Source organism: Pinus tabuliformis, chromosome 3_1 (genome assembly GCF_031772625.1).
Source record: "Pinus tabuliformis cultivar Carrire ecotype Pingquan chromosome 3_1, CPIR1, whole genome shotgun sequence".
NCBI classification, from domain to species: Eukaryota; Viridiplantae; Streptophyta; class Pinopsida; order Pinales; family Pinaceae; genus Pinus; species Pinus tabuliformis.
Window position 1 is genome coordinate 594,488,360 of NC_142301.1, and position 23,740 is coordinate 594,512,099.

At 38.3% G+C, this 23,740-nt stretch overlaps 1 protein-coding gene across 3 annotated transcripts in view; it reads right to left on the reverse strand.

Annotated features, from left to right (window-relative positions):
• EMB1379 (embryo defective 1379) overlaps positions 1-23,740 on the reverse strand; it is a 154,849-nt gene that overhangs the window by 49,254 nt on the left and 81,855 nt on the right. For all 3 annotated transcript variants that reach the window (XR_016255815.1, XM_089411661.1, XM_089411662.1), the window contains exon 5: positions 6,147-6,224. Coding sequence is in view for 2 of the 3 variants with exons in the window: in XM_089411661.1 (XP_089267787.1) it covers positions 6,147-6,224 (78 nt within the window). In the remaining variant the exon portion in view is untranslated. The remainder of the gene's footprint in view (positions 1-6,146; positions 6,225-23,740) is intronic.

The following is a 23,740-nucleotide window of genomic DNA, read 5'->3' on the forward strand; positions in this document are numbered from 1 at the left end:
TCACCTCGTAAAAATATTTCTGAAAACCCCTGCAAATAAATACACTGGTATTTTAACTTCACAATTTTGCAGTGGAATCAAAAACAGAAAATTCAGTCACAGTGAAAACAAAAATTTGTCCAACAAATTTGTTGAAATGTGTAACTAGGTTCGGTCTTCATAAATATGAAATCTACTATTGATTATTGTGTATTGTAAAATGAGAGAAATTATTATTGTTATTTTTATAGCATGGGTTTCATGCTCAAGGTCATTTTATTTAGAAGTTAAGCACCCATTGAGTGCTTCTAGGGTTTATCCTAGGGTAAAGAAGTCAATAGAGTCATTGTCATATTAAGAAGACCCCAACGGGCACATTGCAACATGTCAAAGAATTATTTTTGTATTTAAAAGTGTCAAAATACCCTCCAAAAACAAGTCGGCCTGCAGCTAAGAAGTCGGCCTCATTAAGGTTTGTCATATAGACTTGTACATGAAATAAACAAAGAGTACAATTTAAAAAAATAAAAATAAATAACTAATAACTTATAAAGGAGGTCATCATTGCACTAAGAGGAACTCTACCACCCAGTATAGAAAAGATGTTGTAGTGAAGCATTAAATCGAAAAATAATAATGTCAAACGCAATTAAAAAAGTAATAAAAATAAGAGTAAAAATACTAACAATTTCAATTATTATTTTGCAATTTTGTTTTTATTAATAAAATTACAAGCAATTTTTTTCAGAAAAGAATTACTAAGTCACCAGATTCGCTCCCGCCCCCCCTCATGTCATGAATCCATTGTGTCGAACACAATTCTCAAGTGACACGTGTCCAATTTGAGCCTAGAGCATGTCACAGAATTGGGATTCGTGCCCTACAAGAATCCAATTTGCGCCCACAAAGAATCACAATTTGCGGACACGTGCCCACCAAAAAGCGACCAGCGAGCTTGATAAAAGACAGAATTGGGTCACTTTTGCTCATTTGTAATCGTTGTTTGGGAGCTATGGGACTATTGAAGTGATCAACAAAGGAGATAGGTGTGTTTTGAAGGTGATTCAAGCTACAGGTGTGTGGATTTCCCTTCCATTTTTTTTCTAGTTTTGCTACAGCAGTCTGCCTATCCATTTTGTTTACATTTTTTCTTTATTTTTACAGCAGTCATGGCTCAATCAAGGGCAGCAGGGAAGGGGCAAAAAAAGGGGAGGAATATCCCCATTGGTAATGCCCCCACCCCCCCCCCATCTTTCAATTTCCTCAGGGTTTGTCAGTGTTCCATCTGTTGAAAGTGGGGCTGCAACGCTCAAGAAAGTAAATATCCCTTGTGGAAGTATGTTACAAGCGATCAAGGGTCAGGCAACAAATTAAAGGAGGAGGCCATGTTCTTTGGAAATGAAACTTTTGCAAAACTCAATTCAAGAGCACCTATTTCCATGTGAAAGCACATTTGTTGGGCATACCATCTTGTGGAATTGGAGCATGTTTAGGAGTGACTGCATCTAAGAGGAAAGAATTAGAAAGAGAGGCCAATGTTAGTGTGGCAATGGTTGTTGCATCATCTAAGAAAAACAAGGATGAGGATCCCCTTCCATTCTCGAGGAAAAGCAATGTCAGTTATCCATTTGGGAGTTATTGTGTGTTGAAGAATCTAGGGCATTTAGAAATTAGAGTGATTCTTCTTGTCATGATAACATTTTGTGAAGTGTTTTTACAATTTATCTTAGCATGATCTTCTTTTCATTATCAGTGTGTGTGTTTACTTCATCAAACTGCTACCAAAAACAAAAGAGGTAAGAACAAAAATATTTAGCTTTCTACCAAGGCCAAAACCTCTCTGTCTTGGAGAGGAAAACCCACACAAAATTCTTCTTATAGAGCTTCCAATTGACGAATACAAAGACCATGACCCTTGATACATTTTGCCTCTCCAAGACCAAGACATCAATCCTCTTGCTCGAACACTGCTGAGATCATCATGATTGCTGCACCATTGAAGATATCATTGCTGCATCACTGAGATCTTCATTACTGTCTCTTCATCATGTCACTGAGATCTCTTGTCTTCATTGAGATCATCATCATTACTGCTACCATACCACTGTCATCACACTACTGTTGCATCTTCACTTGCTGTTCCTTTCGTGTGGGATCATCATTGATGTACATTCACATCAGTACCATCGAAACAATGAGGTCACTGAGATATCAAAATCATGATCCCATAATTCTCCATGCTAGGAACAGGATTGTGTATATCACAGAGATCCTTCCTTATCATTAATATGTTAAGGTTGTGATTATATTCAACGATACAGTGATCACCGAGTATACTACTGTGATACAAGTCATCATATACTACGTTTGTTTGGAATGTCAACAAGGAGAGTGAACTGTTATCGTTACAACTATGAGTATGTCGAGAGGGATAACAAATATATGCTACTGTGGGATCATCGTGATCCTCATCATTGATCCCTGTAGGATTTTCGATGTAACCCTTGTCACTGCCTTTTATGATGCCGAGACTGTAACAAAGATATCACTTCATCATTTGAATGTCGAGATTGCTGGAGGCAAATCCGATTCCTATAATGTGATATCCTTTGAGACTTCTGCTTGTTGTGATCATGTCGAGGTTGTTAGTGCTCCTGTAGGGTTCCAAAGATCTCTTTATCACCGAGAGATAATGATTATGTTTCCTTTTGTTGAGAGGTACATCATCGAGGAGGAGGGGATTATCATCCTTCCTCACTGTGATCATTACGCATCTGATGAGGCCTTCTGAGATCTTATACCCAACCGAGATCTCCCTCCTGCACCTCGTATCTATCCGCAGTTCAGAGAAATGCGAGTTCTGTATCTTCTTGTTTGCGGATCCCTAGACCCATATTCACACAAATCTCAGAGAAATGTGAATTCTTCTTGTGTGATTTGCATTGACCCTAAGTGGGTATTTATAGTGGTTTGTGCCTCTATATTGAGCCAATGTGAATCCATGAACTGACAAGTCTATTGCCCAAGTCGACATGACTTGTAATTACGTATTTAATTCATTTTTTTTGGAACCGACATGATGATTTTTGTTTCATTTTGCTTGTAGACTTCTTGGGCTTCCTAATGTAGGATTGATCTTGGTCTTGGAGGGCTGCTTTCACATAAATGCATTTTACATAGGCTCTTAAAGAGCGCCTCTACACATGACATGACTCTTTGACATAATAATAAAATCCTAAAAACATCAAGAAGAAGTATTTGACCTAATTACACTTCTTGCTCATGAAACCCATGTAGCAAGATATACAAAAATAATTTATTTTCTTTATTACATAAGTTACAAAGATCATGTCATCATGAAGACCGAACCTAGTTACACTTTCTTCAACATTGTGGGCGTGCAAGTCAAACAGCAAAAAGGAGGGCACTTGGTCCAATGGACAAGATATTTCAACAAGAGAGGCAAGAAGAGATTGATATAACCATTACCTTCTTTTTCTATCTCAACTTCATATCATTTAATCTTGCACCGTCACCTTTATTTATTGAGATGTGTGGAGCTCTAACTCAAGAAGGGGTTCCATCGGGGTATGTGTCTCCTAGGTCAGAGAGGCTTAGAACTACATTGTTGAGTAAGGCAAAGAAGGAGGTGGATATAATGTTTGAGCCTATTAAATCAACATAGCCAACATTTGGGGTTGGTATTGTTTCTGATGGATGGACAAATGTAACATGTCGTCCACTCATCAACTTCATGGTGTCTTCCTTGAATGAACCAATTTTCTTAAAAGTAGTGGATGCTCTTGGAAAATACAAGGATGCACAATATATGGGTGAGTTGTTTATTAAAATTATTGAAGATGTAGGTGTTGATTCTTGTATGCAAATCATTACAAACAATGCATCTGTTTGCAAGGTTGCTGACATGATTGTGGAAGCTACATATCCACAAGTATTTTGGACACCTTGCATTGTCCATTCCTTGAATTTAGCACTTAAATCTATTGTTTTTGATGTGCCTTGGATTGGAAATCTTATTGAGGATGCACAACTTTGTACAAAATCATACGAATGTCCTCACAATCTACAACAGATACACACATTTATCATTGTTGAAAATTGTAGATAAACGGTTTGCCTTTGCATTCATCATGTTGAAGAGGTTGAGGTAATTGAAATAAAAATGCATAAAAAAAAAATTATAAAACATGTCAACAATAAATGCCATATGCATATGCATGTAGCTATATTCACTGTGAAGGTTTTAATAGAATTAGAAATAAGAGTATTTCTATGTATAGAGATGTGAAATTTATATATAAAATAAACAATATTATAAAGAACCAACATAGATCCATCATAACTCCAAATTTATTAAGCTTTGAGATGGATCAAATCTCTTGAGGAGCAAACCTTTCCTCAAGTATTGCACTCAAAAAGAGGTTTGTATCCTGAGAGATTTGATCCCTCTCGATCGTTGGTAGATCTAGAGTTAAGATGGATCTATTCTGGTTTAGTGAAGTTTTAATAGATGCAGCAATTGTTATATTGAAGTTGTAACACAGAAAAATAGTGGTGTTGTGGAGGCTAACCTTTGATGGTATTATAGGAGTCACTAACGGTAGCCTATGGAATTTGAGAAGAACAAAAGCTCACGAGTGAATGGATTAGGTGCAAAAAAATGAGAAAGCAAACTCTAAATCAGTTTGGAAATTTAAGCTCGTATTTTTTTAGTGGCAACAGTGGCTAGTAACCAACCAATGTCATAGACTCAATTTGCATGAATCACAACTAAAAATGGCCAAATAGTGTTGTGTTATATTCACTAGATGAGATCACATTAACGTTAATTGCTTAGAACATTTCTTAGCTTTAATTCAAACATAAAAAAAAATACTAAAACAGAAAGGGGAACAAGATACTTTAGAATCATGAAGTCATGAGCCAAGACAAAAACAATAATGCATGAAGAATTTTACAGAGAAATCTGAGGAGGAATTGAGTAACTGAAGACTTGTGCTTCAAACAAAAATGTTGGGATATATCTTGAAGAATAAATTTATTGTCTTCTAGTAACAGCAGGTACATAAGCTAATTATTGTTGGAAAATCAAGACACTGATGTATTATAGATGATTTTCCTTAACTTGATAATTACTTGTGACATGTGTTGGCCTTTTATTACTTTATTAGATCTTATTCATCAAGCAATTACCAAAACAATGAAGATCACAACAAGACAAAGTACACAAGATATAGGCTCCAAGCCAGGCCAAAACCCCTCCAAGGGGAAAACCCAAAAAAATGGTTCTCTTCTTATATAGAATCTGCTTACAAAGAGACTTCCAAGACCCAAAGACCAAAGCCAACAACCCTACCAAGCACCAAGCCAGCCCCCAGCAAGATCTTCTCCAAGGCAGCTTCCAAACTTCGACCTACTGCAACTTTGTCTTGGAATTTTTGGCCCTAAAACTACCCCTCAAAATTTCGGCCCTGCAATTTCAGCCTCCTTTAGCTTCACAAACCCTAGCAGCTTCACACATGTGGACAAGAAAAGATAATCTTCCAAGGATTTCGACTTCTACTCCTCTTCTTCATCCTCCCAGCTACTCTTTCTCTTCTTTGCTATTGCAAATCGCACTGGAGATGAGATGTGTTCCATGTAAGTCGAATTCCTCCTTTTATATAGCCTTTCTTGAGGGTCGGATTACCCTCCTTTAGGCCGATTTGATCTACTCTTGGGCTGACTTGGTCTTAAGATACAAAATGGCTTTTTCTTGATAACATAAATATTTTTCTTTTTTACAATGAGTCCAAATGGGACTATGACAAATGACCAATATTATTCTTTATCCTAGAAAACCTAAAAGCACGAAGAACATGCTTTTGACTCAAACTTGAGTATGCAACCCATACTCCAAAATAAAATATAATTTATTTTGATTTCTTTTTCTTTCTTTAAAAAGAATATACAATGTCATGTTTACAATTAAGTCATTATGAAGCCCGAACCTAGTTACAATTTTCAACAATTATATCCATTTGAACAGATTAGACTGATTATAATATAACATCCAAAGAAAATAGTTCTCTCATATGTTTGACTCACATTAATTACAAACCAAGTCCAGAGTTCAATTGTCCTTATAATTTTAGATATTATCATACCTGAGGATGCTGAAATTTTCTTTTAAGACAATAATCATGCATTCGAACTGAGCATTCTTCATTCTGACAAAGCTCTGCCTGTTTCAAAGTCCAGAGGAAGGACAGTTAAAATGGTTGAATAAAAACTGTATCCTTTAAACACACATTAATTATAGATTTAGATCAATAATGTTGCAAATTCCTAAATATTGCAGCTAGAACAAGTATTTGAATCCCTTAGCATACAGCTGCTGCAAAACATAAATAAGATGAGATAATTTTCTTAATGTCCAATGAATGACCACAATGGTAGGCATAGTTTTAAAAACTGGAACTGGATCAAACCAGATCGAACTAGATTCAATAAACCAGATTTGAAAACAATATGTAAAATAAATGAATTTTTAATGAAAAAATAACTTTAAGATTTCAAAAGACAATAAGGGTGAATATATTGAAATGGAACCAAGTGAAACACTTCAACAACAAAATACAAAATCAATGAGGCTCTGAATGGCCTCTAAATTCCAAAAACAATGCTACAAGCTACTACGCCACTGGCCGACTACAGATCATTAATCAACATGATAACTCATCAAACTCATCATTGATTCACCACTACTAGAAACAGGGTCATCGACAAGAGCTACATAAAAATCATCTGGCTCAAAGTCTTCAGACTTGGATTCCTCAACCTTAGAATATGGTAGAAATTGAAAAAGTTAACATGCTTAACCAACAATTTTGGTTTGAGTGAAGGGTTCATTTCCTCAACTTTATAATATGGTAGATAAAGCTTAACATGCCTAACCAATTACTTTGGTTTGAGTGAAGGGTACATTTTTGTTAAGGTCATGGCAAAGGAGTTCAACAATCAATACCAACAACATCAAGGTACATTAAGGGCTTCATTCTCTTGATTAAATGTCAATCCCATACCCTCATACACGATAGAATTAAATGAAAATGTTGCAACCCTACCAATCCTAAAATCCTAAAAACCATAAAGTCTACTGAATTTTGAATGGGATATGAAATTCTACTTTCTGAATATGAAGTCCAATAAGGTTCGAACCACTCTCAAACATCCTAAAACAATTAATGGTAATGTTAAAAATTTAAGTAAAAGTTCTAAGAATTTGACATTACCATTGATTGTCGGCATTGCTAGGGTTTAATTAGGATTTTTGTTTAGGTTTAGGATTTAGGAGGGGGACAGTTGGTTTTACAATCAAGGGGGTCTGCATTGGGAGGGAAACAGCCCCTGATTTCCTCCAAAACCACATGAAAAATCACCAAGGGTCCCAGACTCCCCCCACACACATGAGATTCGACCAACTGGTTAGGATCAGAACCGGCCAATTACGCCTGATTTGTACCAGTTAGGTACAGCCCAGCCAATTTAGTACCTAAATGGTACAAACCAGCCCTACAACCAAGTGTACTGTTTTTCTACTGGTTCATTACCCATCCCTATCTGACCCGCCAGATTGACCGGTTACCGGTTCAGACCAACAGGTTTTTAAAACTATGATTGTAGTTTAATGGAAGAGTGCAATACATCTCATGTAAGCACAAGAAAGTGGCAATGCAAAAGCATTTCCTATTGCTTTTCTATCAAAATCAGAAAAGCGTAATAGAAAAAGCACCAAGTATGAATGCCAGAACACTTTTAGGAGAGTTTTACATATCTGAAGAGGGAACTTGTAACTGCATTTGAAGTCTCACTACTTGCAGAAAATCCAACTCCAAAATACCAGAACAGTCAAATCAGGGAACAATCAATGTAGTTACGTTGCCATAAAAGTTCCTTTATCAAAAAGGCGAAGTAAGTGGCATTACATCCTGTTTCTATCTTGTAGGCATAGGTACAAAAGTGTTCATGTCAACCTAAACTTGCAGAAAAACAGTAAGGGAGTTAGACAGCAATGTCGAGAGAACTGGCTATAAAACACAATGGAGCCTTTCAGATGCCACAGGATTATGACTTTTGAACTTAGTATGTAAAGTTACAAAAGTATTTAGGCATTCCCTTGAAACTGTGGCTGGCTGCTGCCTACTAGAAAACAAGGCCGACCTACTAGTCATCAGAATTGTAATCCATTTGCTGCTTACTATGTGATTGATCATTTGCGGATTAACTGAACTCTTATCAGTTGTATTTATAATCCCACAATACGTTAGCCATGTTATCATCAGCAACATTTCAGGTTTGGCACTCATGGGTTCTTCAAGGGAAAATAACCAACATAAGAAGGCAGAATACAAAATCAAATCATGCAAAACACAGTGTCTATGATATTGAGAGTAAGCTGCTAATCCTTTTAGATCTTCATTCTAGTTCTCATTACCAGTAACCAGCAGGATATGAATTTTCTTGGGTACAATGTATTTTAATGATAAACTGAACAGTGAAAGGCAATTTATTATTTTCAAGCATAGACTCTACTATGCTCCAATTCAAAAATATTGAAATCGACTAGCTATTGTTCCCAGCATGTTAGTTAGGTCTTCTTGAGATAGATAGACAGACTTTTATGAAGAAGCCCATGAGGAAAACTTGTCTATGGGACATTATCAACAAAATAAATGGAGAGAAAATCGAGCCAATTTTGCTGGTTTCCTGACCATGTTCTCCATTTCCCTTCACCGTCAGGAATTCAAGTTGCTGTTTTCTTGACTATTGATAGAGGAAGGGCACACTAGTGTGAGGGAAACCTTCATGCAAAGATGGCAAGCTGCTTATGAAAGCATGATGGAGGATAGGACACATTACCATGAGTAAGGCACATGCATGCATGCATCTCCTATTCTAGGACACAAATCCCAAAGAATATGGACATTGGGAGTTTCACACTTTCATGTGACACATTATTCTGGGGGTAATCCCTCTTTCATCTGGTACATTACTCTGATTGATTCCTGCATGCAACAAACAGTTACTTTGGAGGTTACACTACATGCATGGCATAGTTATCTTGGAACTTGCACATCTTATATGATGCATCCATTCCATGCATCTGAGGGGCATGCATGAGCATGTAAGGTACACCACTCTTGAGGCTATTCTTAGCCTCTTTTGTAACCCCTTCTTCATTATCTTTTATAAAGGAAAGGTGGGCACACAAGTTGGATAGGGCAAAGAAGACAACTCAGCATGATTCGCAACAAGTATTTGTTACTTTCTACTTGTGTCACTGTGTGTAGCTCAAACTGTGTTCTAACTTCTAGCTATGGGACCTTCCTCTTCTAATAGACGAGGCAATTAATGAATATACCCTGCTTTAGTAATGTCATACAAAAATTAGTGAGGACATAGCAGCATTTATAAAGGAGAAAGAGACAAAGGGTGCATGTGTGAGCCATCCTCAGTTCAATTCAGTTTAGATGCCTTTCCATATTTAGTAGTTTAGTTTTATATCCGAGTTTTGCTTTAGTTAATAGTTGCATGCATAGTTAGAAGGTAAATTGTCCTATATATACTAGGTGCCAAATTGCTAATGCATGTGGATTCTCAATCTTAGTTAAGGCACATATCTCTGATTCTCTAGGAGGATGCATGCTTACATGCCTCATTTCATCTCTAGTAGGAGTGCACTACATTTGGCTCATCTAGCCATGCAAATCAGGCAAATTAGGTTTAGAGTTAAATACTTTCAGCTGGCACACTATATTGCATGTGTCTGGTTACATTGTATCTTCCCTTTTTCTCTTAGAATGAGTTAGAGGGTGGACCAGTAAGCACCTCAAGAGTTGTTAGTTTGAGAGTGCATTAGCTCATTGCTAAGTTGCGATAAATGTGGAAACATCTAGAAGTTTCTGAAATGGGATTGCCTGGAAATGTGACCCACCCAAAATGGAAATATCGAGAGAAATGTCGCGTCTGTAATTTTAAAACACACACACACACACCCACCAATGCACACACATAATCTTGCAAAAAAAGAATGATACACATAAATGACATTTTAGAAGTGAAACCATGTCTAAATTAACTTCCATAGTGATTACATGATGTAAAATCCAAGATTAGCCTTTATAGATAGGACTTTACATCCAAGATTCCCAAATCAACCTTTATACATGAGGCTATATGTGCTGAAAATGAGATAAACATGAACTAAAGACAAGCACAATTGCATATCATAATACAACTCATCCTCACCCTCATCAACAAAAATAGAACAAGATGCTTCTTCAGCAGAACTAGAGCATCGATTGGAAGAAGAGGTGGCATGAACTGAACTAATTAGTATGCAGAGTGATTAGAGATCATTTTTAGTGGTTAACTGACTTTTTTTGGGCTTGTTACCACCCAAACTAGCAGCCTTGCCAAGGTCCCTGCAAGATGGTAAGATGATACACACAAGACAACTGCTCACTGTCACCTCGACACGAGTTTCCAGTCTTTAAGCCCAACTCTTACTTGAATGGCTATGGGAGTATTCCCTATGTGTGACACTTCACCCAAAAATTAATTGACCAGTGCCTTAAATGGGGTCTTGGGTGAAGAGAGGAGTTAATTCTTTAATGATTTATTGATCTAGAAATGGTTTTTTTTGCAGAAATTAAATGTAGACCAGCAAGGAATTTTACTTAAGACTGATGACAACAAACAAGTAAATAGCTCAAATGAGTAAAAATTAAATGTACTTACTAAATATATGATTTATACTTAATATGTACCTTTGATAAGGGGCTGTCTTGTGTATTTTTGCTTGTTCAGTGACTATAGATCAGAAAATTGTAGAAAAACGCAAGAAACAGCTAGTAAAATCCCTCTTCAGGGCCACCCACAAGAATCTTTACACTCTAGATTGATAATCTAGGGGTGGAAGAGGCTAGGACAGTAAACATAAGTGAAATTTGTAACATCCCCTGTGGGTTAATTCCCATTGTAATCGTTGTAAATAATTCCCTTGTAATTATTTAATTATAAAATTAAAAATGGCCGAGATAGGGACACTGATTCCATTGCTTGTGGAGTTGGTTGTTTTTAATATCAGTCATGGGCTGACTGAGTGGTATTAAGGGAGCTGAATGTGTCATTAAATTCAGCTAGAAAAATGAAGGACATGCCCATGTGTCTTTTGGGCATAACTACAAGCAAGAAAGGGACAAAAATTTAATGAAAAAGATGGGCCACACTGCCCAAGGCAGTTAGACTGTATAGACGACGTAGGAAGAAGACTCCTTCATTCAGTTAGAACAGAGAACGAGGGAGGGGGTATTCTGACTATGAAAACACTCTCACGCACTGAGGGAGCGAATGCGCATAGAGAAAAAGAGGAGGTCAAGCGGCTCCTGTGGAAACAAGAATAAGGGAGGCCAAGAGGCTCCTATGGGAAAGAGCAGAATAAGCTGAAAGGTCCGGGGAAAAGCATCCAAGACTCATACGTAAAGGTAAAGGAAGGGAACAAAGGAAAAGATAGGGAGGTCGTGAGGCTCCTGAGTGGTCAAGCTAAATTACTGAGAGGGCAGAGAGAGAATTCAGGGAGAAGAGAAGCTGTGATTATAGCCAACTGAAAAACCCAGGGGGGCTTACTGACTGATAATCTCAGATTAGTTGCTATGACTTACAGGGCTGATAACTCCACTGGAGACTTTGTTGGTTGATAACCTTTGAAAGTTGGAGGCACACAAGGCTAGTGGGTTGATAACACTTGATGGTAATTCCATGGGATTGGACTAAGAACCCATGTGGAAGATTCCACTAAGCTGCTGGAAAGCGCACCCTTATTCCTTCAAAGGTAACATAGCTAATAAAACCTCCATGTTATTAACCATATCTCTCTCCATTTCTAAATTGAGACTCTGCGTCTAAACCCTTGGAGAAGTTGGGATGCTCATTTACAAGTCCCTTTGCATGAAATAATGTGTTCCATGCCTAATGTGAAATCTTTGAATAGCTGGTTGATGAAGGCAGTGTGGCCTTGAGACACGACGTTTCAGCTGATGATACTGATTAAATCTCCCGAGTAGAAGATGGATGTATGCCCATGAAGTGGTTCACCGTGTTTTCTTGGTTTTGATCACTGGTGGGGGGAGGTGAGATAGCCTCGAGACCCACTGTTTCAGCTGAAATATTGGTTTAAAACTCCTCGGAAAACACTCTACCTCAAGCTTTGGAATCTGACTTGAGGGTGACAGCTACAAGAAAGACTTGGATGCAGCTGGTCTAGGTTGGGTGGAGAGTCGAAGTCCCACTCTCAGTTGTCAGACCTTGCAGAAGTATTGTCTTATGTTTATGCTTGTGATTACCATATTGCCTTTGTTACTTGCAACAAGATAATGGCATACTAATGATTGAGGAATGTTGGTTCTTGCATTTATCAATTACATAAATGTCTTGTTGGCCACAGGCCTGTAATGATGCTAATTTAAGGCTCAAGTGTGTGGTTTACGCCTGTAAATAGAATCTGGAATGAGTTTTCCTGCCTGCCTGTGAAACGTTGATAGAATGTTGAGTCCCTGCAGGACTTTGGCCACCATATGACTTCCTGTATGTTGTTTTATCTACTTTGTCATCAAAAGAATTGGCTATTAAGTCCTGCTTAATTATTGTTGAGCTCAGGAAGGATAGTGTATTGTGTGTGTGTGTGTGTGTGTGTGTGTACATACACACACACACACACAAGCAAAATGGGTCAGGCAAAACTCCTGTGGAAAGCTCAAAAGAGATAGTCATGCAGTGGGCCCTGTAACAACCTTAAGAGAGACGAGCCAAGTCCTCATGCAAAGCTCAGAGCCTCAAACCTTCTCAGATGTAACTAGGTTAGGTCTTCATAAATGTAATTTTGGTCTTTGTACTTGTAAAAGAAAAGAAATATTATTTTTGTAAATTATAAAATAAGCTTCTTGCTCATTACATAGGTCCAGCAAATGTTGAAGTGCTATAGGAAAGTCAAAGAGTCAAAGAAAATATTAAGCTCTTCTTGAGCATGAGAAAAATATATGAGTCTACCTAGTGTCTAGATTAGCCCTCCAAGACAAGCACAATCCTCTTGAAGAAGGCAGCAAACAAAATGATGTAAAATGCAGTCAAGTCGGCCAGCAAAACGATATAAAGAGCAGTCATGTCGGCTCAAATGAAGTGACACAACAATTCACTGTCATGTCGGCTTATTATGGGAGACTAACTACTATATATATGCGGCTAGGGTCACCACAGAAGGAGCACAACTCGGATTCTCTCTGAACTTCGTATAGGTGCAGGAAGTACAGGACAGTTGCGGGAAGAATTTCGGATGTCATTCTCGGAGGGCTATCCACAAGCTCAGGAACTTTGGATGGGTACAGTAGGGTGCATCTCGGATACCTCTGCAGTAATTACAGTGAGAAAATGTCCTCCGTGTTCACAGTCTGGGCCCATTTATACAGTGATCTTTGAAGCAACCTTACAATCTCAGCATTCTTGTGATAAGGCAGCGATCTCATGAAGACACACTCTGTCCCAGTATATATTCCAGAAGCAGTCATAATAGATGGAATTATGATCTTAGTATAACTACAGTCATGACCTTAATGGAGAAGATCAATATCTCACCAAATCTAAGTGCAGCTCTCCTATATATATATATATATATATATATGATCTCTTTGTTGTAATGAAGAACTCAGTAAGGATACAACAGTTATGATCTAAGTGATGATGGAACAATGATGAAGCAGCAGTGATGATGATCTCAACAGCAACGAAGAAAAGGATTGGTGTCTTGGTCTTGGACTGGCATCACAAGTCAAGGGTCATGGTCTTGGTATTCGTCAATTGGAATCTCTATAAGAAGAATTTTGTGTGGGTTTTTCTCTCCAAGAGGGAGAGGTTTTGGCCCTGGCAGAAATCCAAAAACTTGTGTTCTTGTCTCTTTGTTTTGGTAGCTATTTGACCAAACATCTTGTGTTCTTGTCTCTTTGTTTTGGTAGCTATTTGACAAACTAACAAATACACACACTAATGATATCAAGAAAAGATTGTGCTAATAAGCTAAAGATAAAATACCTCACAAATAGTTATCATGTCAAGAAGAATCTCATTAACTCTAACTGCCCTAGATTCTTCAACATGGAATCAGAGCTAAGGCTCTGAAGTCAAACGAAGGGCAGCAAAGAGACATTCAATGATCAAGCTTCAAAAAGAACATCAAAGCAGGTTGAAGGACATCAAAGAAAAAGGATCAAGATCTACATTGAAGGATCAAATCATCAAGTCCTAGATCAAAGAATCAGTCTGCAACGGCAAGAACATTTGTCTCCACAGTCATCATCAAAAGGACACCAAGACCCTCATCAAGATGTCTACAAAGCAAATGACCTCAAAATCAAAGATCACATCATCTTGGAACAGGTTGAAACCCTAGCAAAAGTCCTGATCGACACTACAAAAGAAGACAAAACATATTAAAGGCAAGAAGGTATTTTTATTATCTTCAAGGCTATAAATCAAGCAAGGATCATCTCCTTGCCCTAGAAGAAGATCATCCAAGGAAGCAGCAAATCATCCTCATCAAAAGGAGCAACCTTTTCTATTAAGGAAAAGGCTTTCTCATTTGAAAGAAGATCATTCAAGAGGAAGCTCTAATGCATCTGCTTCAACTACTTCCAACAAGATCAAGGTGAATATTTTATCTTCACATCTCAAGTAAGTATTTTCATTAATCAATTTGGTAAAATGACTTCATAATTGCAAGGAGATCTATAGGTTGGATGGGTCATCAAGATTCCTTGCATGAAGAAGGAGGATGGACATAGTCCTCTAAGTAGCTGAAGTCATTGAACATATCAAAAGGTCCCCTCAGAATTCATGGAAAGAGATACTTACGAAAGATCCCCTCATATAGCAACATTGGAGACATCAAAGAAATGTATATGATAAACTCATTCTCTGAAGGTGCAATGAAGAAGGTCACATTAAATCTGATCTACATGAAAGTAAAGGTATCAAAGGATGTAGGATATATTCATAAGGTCTCATCTACAAGATCTAGGAAGGAAGATAACCATCATTGATCTATAATGCACTAACAGATAATCAAAGTAACAACTATCCATGGGATAAGAAAGTTACCTCATTCGACAACTTATGGTCTCTATGCTAGATAGAGAAAGACAAGTTGATGGCAAAAGTGTTGAAGGTTAATGGACTCAAACATGTGTAGAAAGGAAAGGAAAGGGTCCTCAAACAAGATAGAAAAGTACTATGGAAAGATTATAAAAAGAAAGCTCATATCATTGGAAAGATGGAGGAAGCTGAAGAAAGGGACAAAGGAAAGAGGGAGTAACAAATCTCTACTATGATTGAGATGGTATCCCTCACAAAAGGGTCCTATCATAAGCTCCTAAATCTTTAGTTACAGATATGACCATGATAATAAGATGCATCGTGGCATCATGGAAGCATTAGAAACAAGAGCTCGGGACATCACCATGGGAATCATGGAGGACAAAATCCATGGCAGACAAACATGAAGGATATAGCTCTTGGGAACCTCATTGGACATTGAAGAAAAGGATGAAGTCATCTAGGACAAGGCTCATCATACAAAAAGGAAACATCTGCCAAATGGGGATATACAAGATCCTCAAGATTCTCTAAAGGAATCCTCATCGGAGGGTTCACTAATCTAGAGAGGAAGCAAGTGTTTCATCAAGAAATCCAACTTATGGAATTCATGAGATGATGGTATGATGACATGAGAAATGAAGCAGATCAAGGGATTGAAGATCTTTTCAATCAAGGAAGTTGTTGGAAGAAGCCTAGATGACCTAAACGTAAAATGAGGTATGTATGCTTGTGTTTAATATTATAATGTCATGTCATATGGTTGCAGGTAACATGGATCATTACTTCTATCTTGAGAAGCATGATCAAGAGAAAAAGGATCTCCTCCTCTGAAAGGATGCAGGAAGGCATAAGTCACACTAGATGAAATCAACATAATATGTCCTCATATGAAGTATGAGGTGGTTGACCACAATGAAGAAACTCTGATTGAAAGCTCCTGGGAATGGAATGTGTGAGGAAGGAAGAGATCGTGAGATATGCAACCCTAATGAAGGCAATCAACATCCAAAAGACCAAGAAGATTTGACTAGGAAATCTCCCGGAAAGATATGAAGACTCTGATGGAAGTCTAAAAAGATGGAGACCCTTGACTATGGATATCTTTGGGAGATGTGTCAATATGTATGCAGGATGCTAATACCTACAGAAAGATATTATGATGAAGAGTCATCTCAAAAGGTACAGTTTGAATTAATGTTATGTTTTGATTTCTTGAATAATATATGGATGAGTTCATGCAGGGCTACTAGCACAAGAGTTGTAAGTACAAGTACAAATATCATTCATGTGGAGGATGGAAATTCCTGAAAGAAACATGATAAGGAAGAAGTAGCCATATGACGAAGGTTCCAGATATGTATCAAGAAGGCAACTTTCCATGAAGAAAGAAATGACATGGCAAACCAAGAAGGAAAGTGATCGATGGCTAAAGCCCTACAAGGAAGAAGCTCGAATTAATTTCATGACATCAAGGAAATTGATCAAGCAGTTGAAGGACCCACGAAAAAGAAGCTGCTGATGAAAAAGAGAGTCCCTAGTTAAGAGGGAGCTCTGACAAGTCCCTAATTGAGAGGGAGCTTGGGCAAGTTCATGGTGAAAGGGAACTTGGGTACATTCCTTTATAGGAATGGGCATATCCTCCCTAGTTAATAGGGAGAGATAGACATAACATTATTGTCTTCACCTAGAAAGAAAGAATGGGAGGATTGGGTAATCATTTGCCATCCGATGCTCTTGAGGATGTGTAGGGCATCCAAGATAAGAGTAGGCAAGATGACCAATATTCTTTGAGGACTAGGAACCGAAGATAATAGTCCTAGAAGGTCATACTCAGTGAACACCCGGGTGGGTATGTACCTTGAGAGTCGATGATGAAGGTGTCTATAATCATTGGTCTCGCCAACATTGTGTTCTGATCTAATGAGAGATAGAGTTGTCAGTCAAGGCCTTGTTGTGGAAGCAATGTTGGTTACTATGATGCTATACAGATGGGTTACCAATCTAATTCTTCTTATGAGAAATTCTTCAGATTGAGAATGACCAAGTACCATTATGAATACCTCCCTAGTTAAGAGGGAGTGTTGAAGAAAGTGTAACTAGGTTCGGTCTTCATAAATGTAATTTTGATCTTTGTACTTGTAAAAGAAAAGAAATATTATTTTTGTAAATTATAAAATGAGTTTCTTGCTCATTACATAGGTCCAACACATGTTGAAGTGTTATAGGAAAGTCAAAGAGTCAAAGAAAATATTAAGAAGCTCTTCTTGAGCATGAGAAAAAGATATGAGTCTACCTAGTGTCTAGATTAGCCCTCCAAGACAAGCACAATCCTCTTGAAGAAGGCAGCAAACAAAACGATGTAAAATGCAGTCAAGTCAGCTAGCAAAACGAATAAATACCAGTCATGTCGGCTCAAATGAAGTGACACAAAAATTCACTGTCATGTCGGCTTATTATGGGAGACTAACTACTATATATATGCGGCTAGGGTCACCACAGAAGGAGCAGAACTCGGATTCTCTTTGAACTTCGTATAGGTGCAGGAAGTACAAGACAATTGCAAGAAGACTTTCGGATGTCATTCTCGAAGGTCTATCCACGAGCTCAGGAACTTCGGATGGGTACAATAGGGTACATCTCGGATACCTCTGCAATAATTACAGTGAGAAAATCTCCTCGGTGTTCACAGTCTAGGCCTATCTATACAGTGATCTTTGAAGCAACCTTACAATCTCGACATTCTTGTGATAAGGCAGTGATCTCATGAAGACACACTTTGTCTCGGTATATAGTCCAGAAGCAATCATAATAGATGCAATTATGATCTTAGTATAACTACAGTCATGACCTTAATGGAGAAGATCAGTATCTCGGTAAACCTAAGAGCAACTCTCCTATATATATATATCAGATCTCTTTGTTGTAATGAAGATCTCGATAAGGATACAACAGTTATGATCTAAGTGATGACAGAATAATGATGAAGCAGCAGTGATGATGATCCCAACAACAACGAAGAAGAGGATTGGTGTCTTGGTCTTCAAGTGGCATCATAAGTCAAGGGTCATGGTCTTGGTATTCGTCAATTGGAATCTCTATAAGAAGAATTTTGTGTGGGTTTTCCTCTCCAAAAAGGAGAGGTTTTGGCCCTGGCAAAAAACCAAACATCTTGTGTTCTTCTCTCTTTGTTTTGGTAGCTATTTGATGAACGAAATACACACACTAATGATATCAAGAAAAGATTGTGCTAATAAGCTAAAGATAAAATACCTCACAAATAGTTATCATGTCAAGAAGAATCTCATTAACTCTAACTACCCTAGATTCTTCAATAGTTTTCTTGCTTGCCCGTGAAATGTTGATAGAGTGTTGAGTCCCTACAGGACTTTGGGCACCGTATGACTTCCTGTATGTTGTTTTATCTACTTTGTCATCAAAAGAATTGGCTATTAAGTCTTGATTAATTATTGTTGAGCTCAGGAAGGATAGTGTATTTTGTGTGTGTGTGTGTATACACACACAAGTTTAATGGGTCGGGCAAAACTCCTGTGGAAAGCTCAAGGGAGAGAGTCATACAGTGTGCCATATAACAACTTTAAGAGCGACAGGACAAGTCCTCATGCAAGGCTCAAAGCCTCAAACCTTCTCAGAACCATCACAGTCGAGCCTTGTGCTCAGTTTCTATAAACACAATGATTAACTTACGTGAACGCAATCCGTCTGTTATTAGCTCTCGGTACCCTTAAGCCTTCAACCCATATGACCTTACATTGGTGACTGAGACCTCGGAATCTTGGATCTCGCAAGCTATTGTAGCACCGCTCCTCTACAACCTTCCGAGATTGTTTTCTCTGATGTTTTGCTCCAAGATGGAAAAAGGGGTTTTCGTCATCTGCTGCACTTAAAATTTTCATCTCAGCACCTTGATTTGTCAACTCCATGACGATGAATATCCTTCGTCTCTTCACCGATGCTTTTCCATCAATTGTTAGCAAATTACTCAATCTCGGCGGTTTAGCGCTTAGTCTCTCAGAGTTTCTTCCTAGCAGTTTTCTCCAAGATAGGTATCTGGGGAGGCAAGTTTCTTCTAGGGTGATGTGACAAGAGTGGGACCGAGCTTGTATTCTTATGAGATGGACTTTCCTCTAAGGTGGGTTTCTTCTAAGGCAATTTATTGCCCAGAAAGGCTTACCTCTGAGGAGGGTCTCCGCCGGAGTTTCTTTCGAGATGATGTGGCGGGAGTGAGCCCAAACCCATATTTCTTCAGAGGAGTTCTCGTCAAGAAAGAGTTTTCGCAAGGAGTTTTCGTCAAGATGAGTTTCTATTGATGTGAGTTCCTCCAGGGTGACGTGGCAAGGCCTCGGAACCTTGGACCTCGACAGTTTAAGGACTCATGTAGCGGTGTTTTTGTCGGGGTGATGAGGCAGCAACGGGTCAATGCACTTACGTCAAAGAGGAGTCTAAGCAAGTCAACAACTAATGCACTAACGCCAAGTGGTTGTGATGAGGGTGTTAGGGACAGCCACGTTGTCGCCACGTGGGGACCACATGGATGACATGTGGCGAATTGATGACATTGCTCAAAAATTTAAGTGGCCATAACTTTCGATCCAAAGGTCGAATCGGGACAAAATTTATATGCCAAAAGCGTCCCGACGAGACAAACATGATGAAGTTATCCATATGAAGTTTTGAGGAAGTTGGAAAAAGATCAAAATTTTTAGATCCCATTTCCATAATGCTACCTTGGATCTCGAGTTAGCATAGTAGCCACCTCCTTTTGACCAATGTTGTAGGTTGGGATAAGGAGGGGGTATGTTACAAAATTAGTCTGTACGCTTCATATCTACAACAAATATGCATTTCGAGCAAGCTGGAAACTTTGTTACGATGGTCTAGGGGTCGAGTCCCCGCTGGGTGAAAACCCAGAAAATTCTAATGGAGAGAATAAGCCTAAAATAGTCCCAAATTGATAAAATAAACTTGAATAATAAATATGAAACTTAATACAAGGGATTAATGATTAATACTTACTTGGATGATATTATTTACCCTTTTATTTAACAATAACAAAATTGGGTAAATGAGGGTTTCTAGCCATTGTTCTAAGATGTATGGCCCCACTGTCTTCGATCCTTCTCTCCCTAGTTTCCATGGCGACTAGGGGCGAGTGGGACCAATCTATCCAGAGAAAATATCTCTAGCTGTCGTTCAGGCTTAGTTTCACTAGTGGGACCATATCTGGATTAGCAGCACTATGCTCCTAAGGATCTCTATGACTCCGGTGAGCGGGATTTTTTGGTTCCTTTTTGTATGGTTGACAGTCATAACACTGAAGTTGACACCTTCTTGGTTGATATGTGACCCACGGCCAGGGATGTGGTTGACTTACAAATGTCGTGGTGGACGACTAGGGACAAAAGGGCTAGCTTGGTGAGTCTCTTCCTCTCTCCACTTTTATACCTATCTTTTAGATTAAAGCTTCGAGCTCCCCCTGAGGGGTTTCGTTTGGCGTTGGAAATATATGCAGGCTCTTGGTGTCTAGTACCTCCATGTGTGGATTTTTGTATGTGTGGTCATTGCGCTGAGACCCTTCACGAGAGACTCTACACTTGATCGCATTCCCAGACCACAGGGCTTCTCATGCCAACATCATCCTTGGGGCAATGGGTGTAGCTCTGACATTCGGAGTGTCTCCATTCCTTTTTTATGGGGGAGACTTATCTATGTCTTTTCCTTTCTGTCTGAAAGCGCATTAGAACTTACCCAGATTTCTGATGGCATCGATCTGGGTGGTTTAGTGCTGGAGAGGGTAGGCGTTGATGGCTCTAGGCCAATTAAAGAATCTCGACATTTGGAACCGTGACTTTGTTGGAATGAGCCTATTGTTTCCCAGCCATATGTAGAGCCCAATACATTCTAGATCTTCATGAAAATCTTGCAAGGGAAGTTAACTCTGTTATGGATTAATGCCTTAGACTCCATTCACATCCTGAAACAAAGTATAAAGACAAGATGGAATATTCTAATAGAGGAACAAAATCTCATTTATGTAGGGATTTTACTCAAAGATGGAACAAAGATACAAGAAAATGGCATTTGCAAGAACTTGTCCATTACTTTGAATATGTGGCTACAGCCAAGGGAAAGGCTCCCCTTTCTCTCTGTCTACAACAAAACAACACAAGACCACAAATCCAAAATAACACTAGTCCCTATATTGTTGAACAAATGGTGAATGCTCCTTCCATGGAGGTAAACTTTACAAAGGTAAATGCTCTCTTATCTGCCCTCAAAACTAAGGTTGTTATTTGTGATTTGAAGGTTTTTGGCCCAAACTCGAGGCTCTACACCAATGTGTTTTAACACTCTGGACGCCAAATTGTGACATTTACTTATATTCCAAAGAGCTTTTTGTTGTCCAATTTGACACTCAAATAGAAATGGAAAAGGTGCTTAATGAGGGTCCATGGTTTTGGGGAAAGGTGGACCTCTTCATTACTCCATGGTTTCTGGAATTTGATGCTACAACTATGGTGGTTTCCACCATGTCAGTTTGGGTGAGACTCCCAAATATTCCCCTTCCTTTTTGGCACCCAAAGGTCATAGAGGACATTGGGAACACTCTTGGGAAATTCAAGAAAATGGGCATTGAAAGGACAAAGAAAGGTATCTTCACTTTTGTCGAAATATGTGTTTAGATCAACCTTAGCAAAGGGCTTCCTGGACATATTCTCCTAAAACAAAAGGAAATTTGTTGGACAGAAGTTTTAGATTATGAGAACATGACTTTCCAATGTCGAGAATGTTTTCAAACAAGGCATTTATAGAACACATGCCCCCAGGGAAAGAAGAACCCAAAAAAGAAGAAGAGGTCAACAAATAAATAAAAAAGGATGTCAGTACATAGAGCCACATCTTACAAATGATGAGGAAATTCCAAAAAATCAACCAGTACAAACAAAAGAGGAAGCTTGGACACATTAGGGTTTATAGGAGAGTGGGGTCACCCATGTTGATGTTACTCACAAACAAAACATGACAGATCCTGAAGCTCTCATGGTTTTAGAACATCAAAGTATGGAGATACACATGGAGGAAGATCCGGGGTGGGTACAAACTGAGTCCACGTGTCTGATAGCTCAGACTCGGACAAAGATCATCATCTGCATTTGTCAGAGGGTACATTGGCTTTGGACCCATTTGGTTCTAACCTAGGGGTTTGGCAACAGGTCCAGGAAAAAAAAAGGAAAATAGGGGAAGATTATTACTACTTGATCTTCCATATTACTAATTAGTTTTGTTTGTACATATCTTTTCTGCGTCGTTAGGCCATTGTTGTGCATGCTTTATGCATTTTTTTCCTTAGCCTCTTGTGAGATCAAGGCAGATCCCTAGGAATGCACCTTAGGTGCATATACAAAATGTATTTGGATTTCAGTTTACGAATGAAAATACAGGCTTTTTTTCAAGGAAACAAATACTTACTTGGATGATGCCCCATCTACCTTGCATTTTGTTGGATCTGCAAAGTATATGGCTACAAATTTGCAAAAATTAATTGAAATACCTCGTGCAAGATATATGTTTAAATGCCACAAATGAGGTATATTTTACCCTTGGATAGATCTGAAAATTATGCCCTAAAACCCCAAGAGTTTACCAACTAATCTCAAGATAGAAAATCTAAATAGAAGCAAGCTAGTAAATATTTTATTTTATAAAACAAAAAATTAAAAAGGATTTTGAGTTTTTTGAAATAACGATTGTTGATGTATGCTCACCTTCACCACAATTTTACCTCTCAAGTGACAGGTTGTAAATCACAAACACTCCTAAGTGATTCTTTCACTTTGGACAATGAGGTGAGTTTGGAGTCCAGAAGATTGTATCGCCCCCACCTTTGTCTAAGACACTCCACAAGTTTTCATATTCAACCAAGAGCTACTTCTAGCAAAGTGTCTGCAATTTATGGATAGATTATGGAATTGGAAGAGATCTTTGCCTAGTTGAGGATACCCACAATAACGATAAGTCTAACCACTGGATCCAACAACCCCCAACCTCCAACAAGTTTGCAATGAAGATCAGCGCCTTGATTTCACCCTCCAAGTGACTATGTAGCCCATCGATGGATCATCCCTCCAACTTTTGTGTACCCTATATTCCCTATGTTTATCTTGTATTTAATCATGTTACAACAAGGTCCAAGAAAAGAGGAATAGAAAAAGCCAACCCACAAATTTACACAAGATGTTTTCAAAAACGAGTTCTATTATGGCATAAAATGATCTCACAGTTCAACAATTAAAATGAGAGGAGGGACTAGCCTTTTATAATTTTCTTTAGTAACGACTAGTTGGACCTCACTTCTCAAAATAATATTTTTACTTGTCATCCACAACCTAGAGACAATGTAAATTCAACAAATAATTTTTTTATTACAATAATTGTCCATCAAGAAATTTGATTTGACTTGTTTAACCCTTGGAAGTGCAACGTTCACTTTTGACACTGAAGAGGCAAAAGATGAAGAATAACAGTCATAAAATAC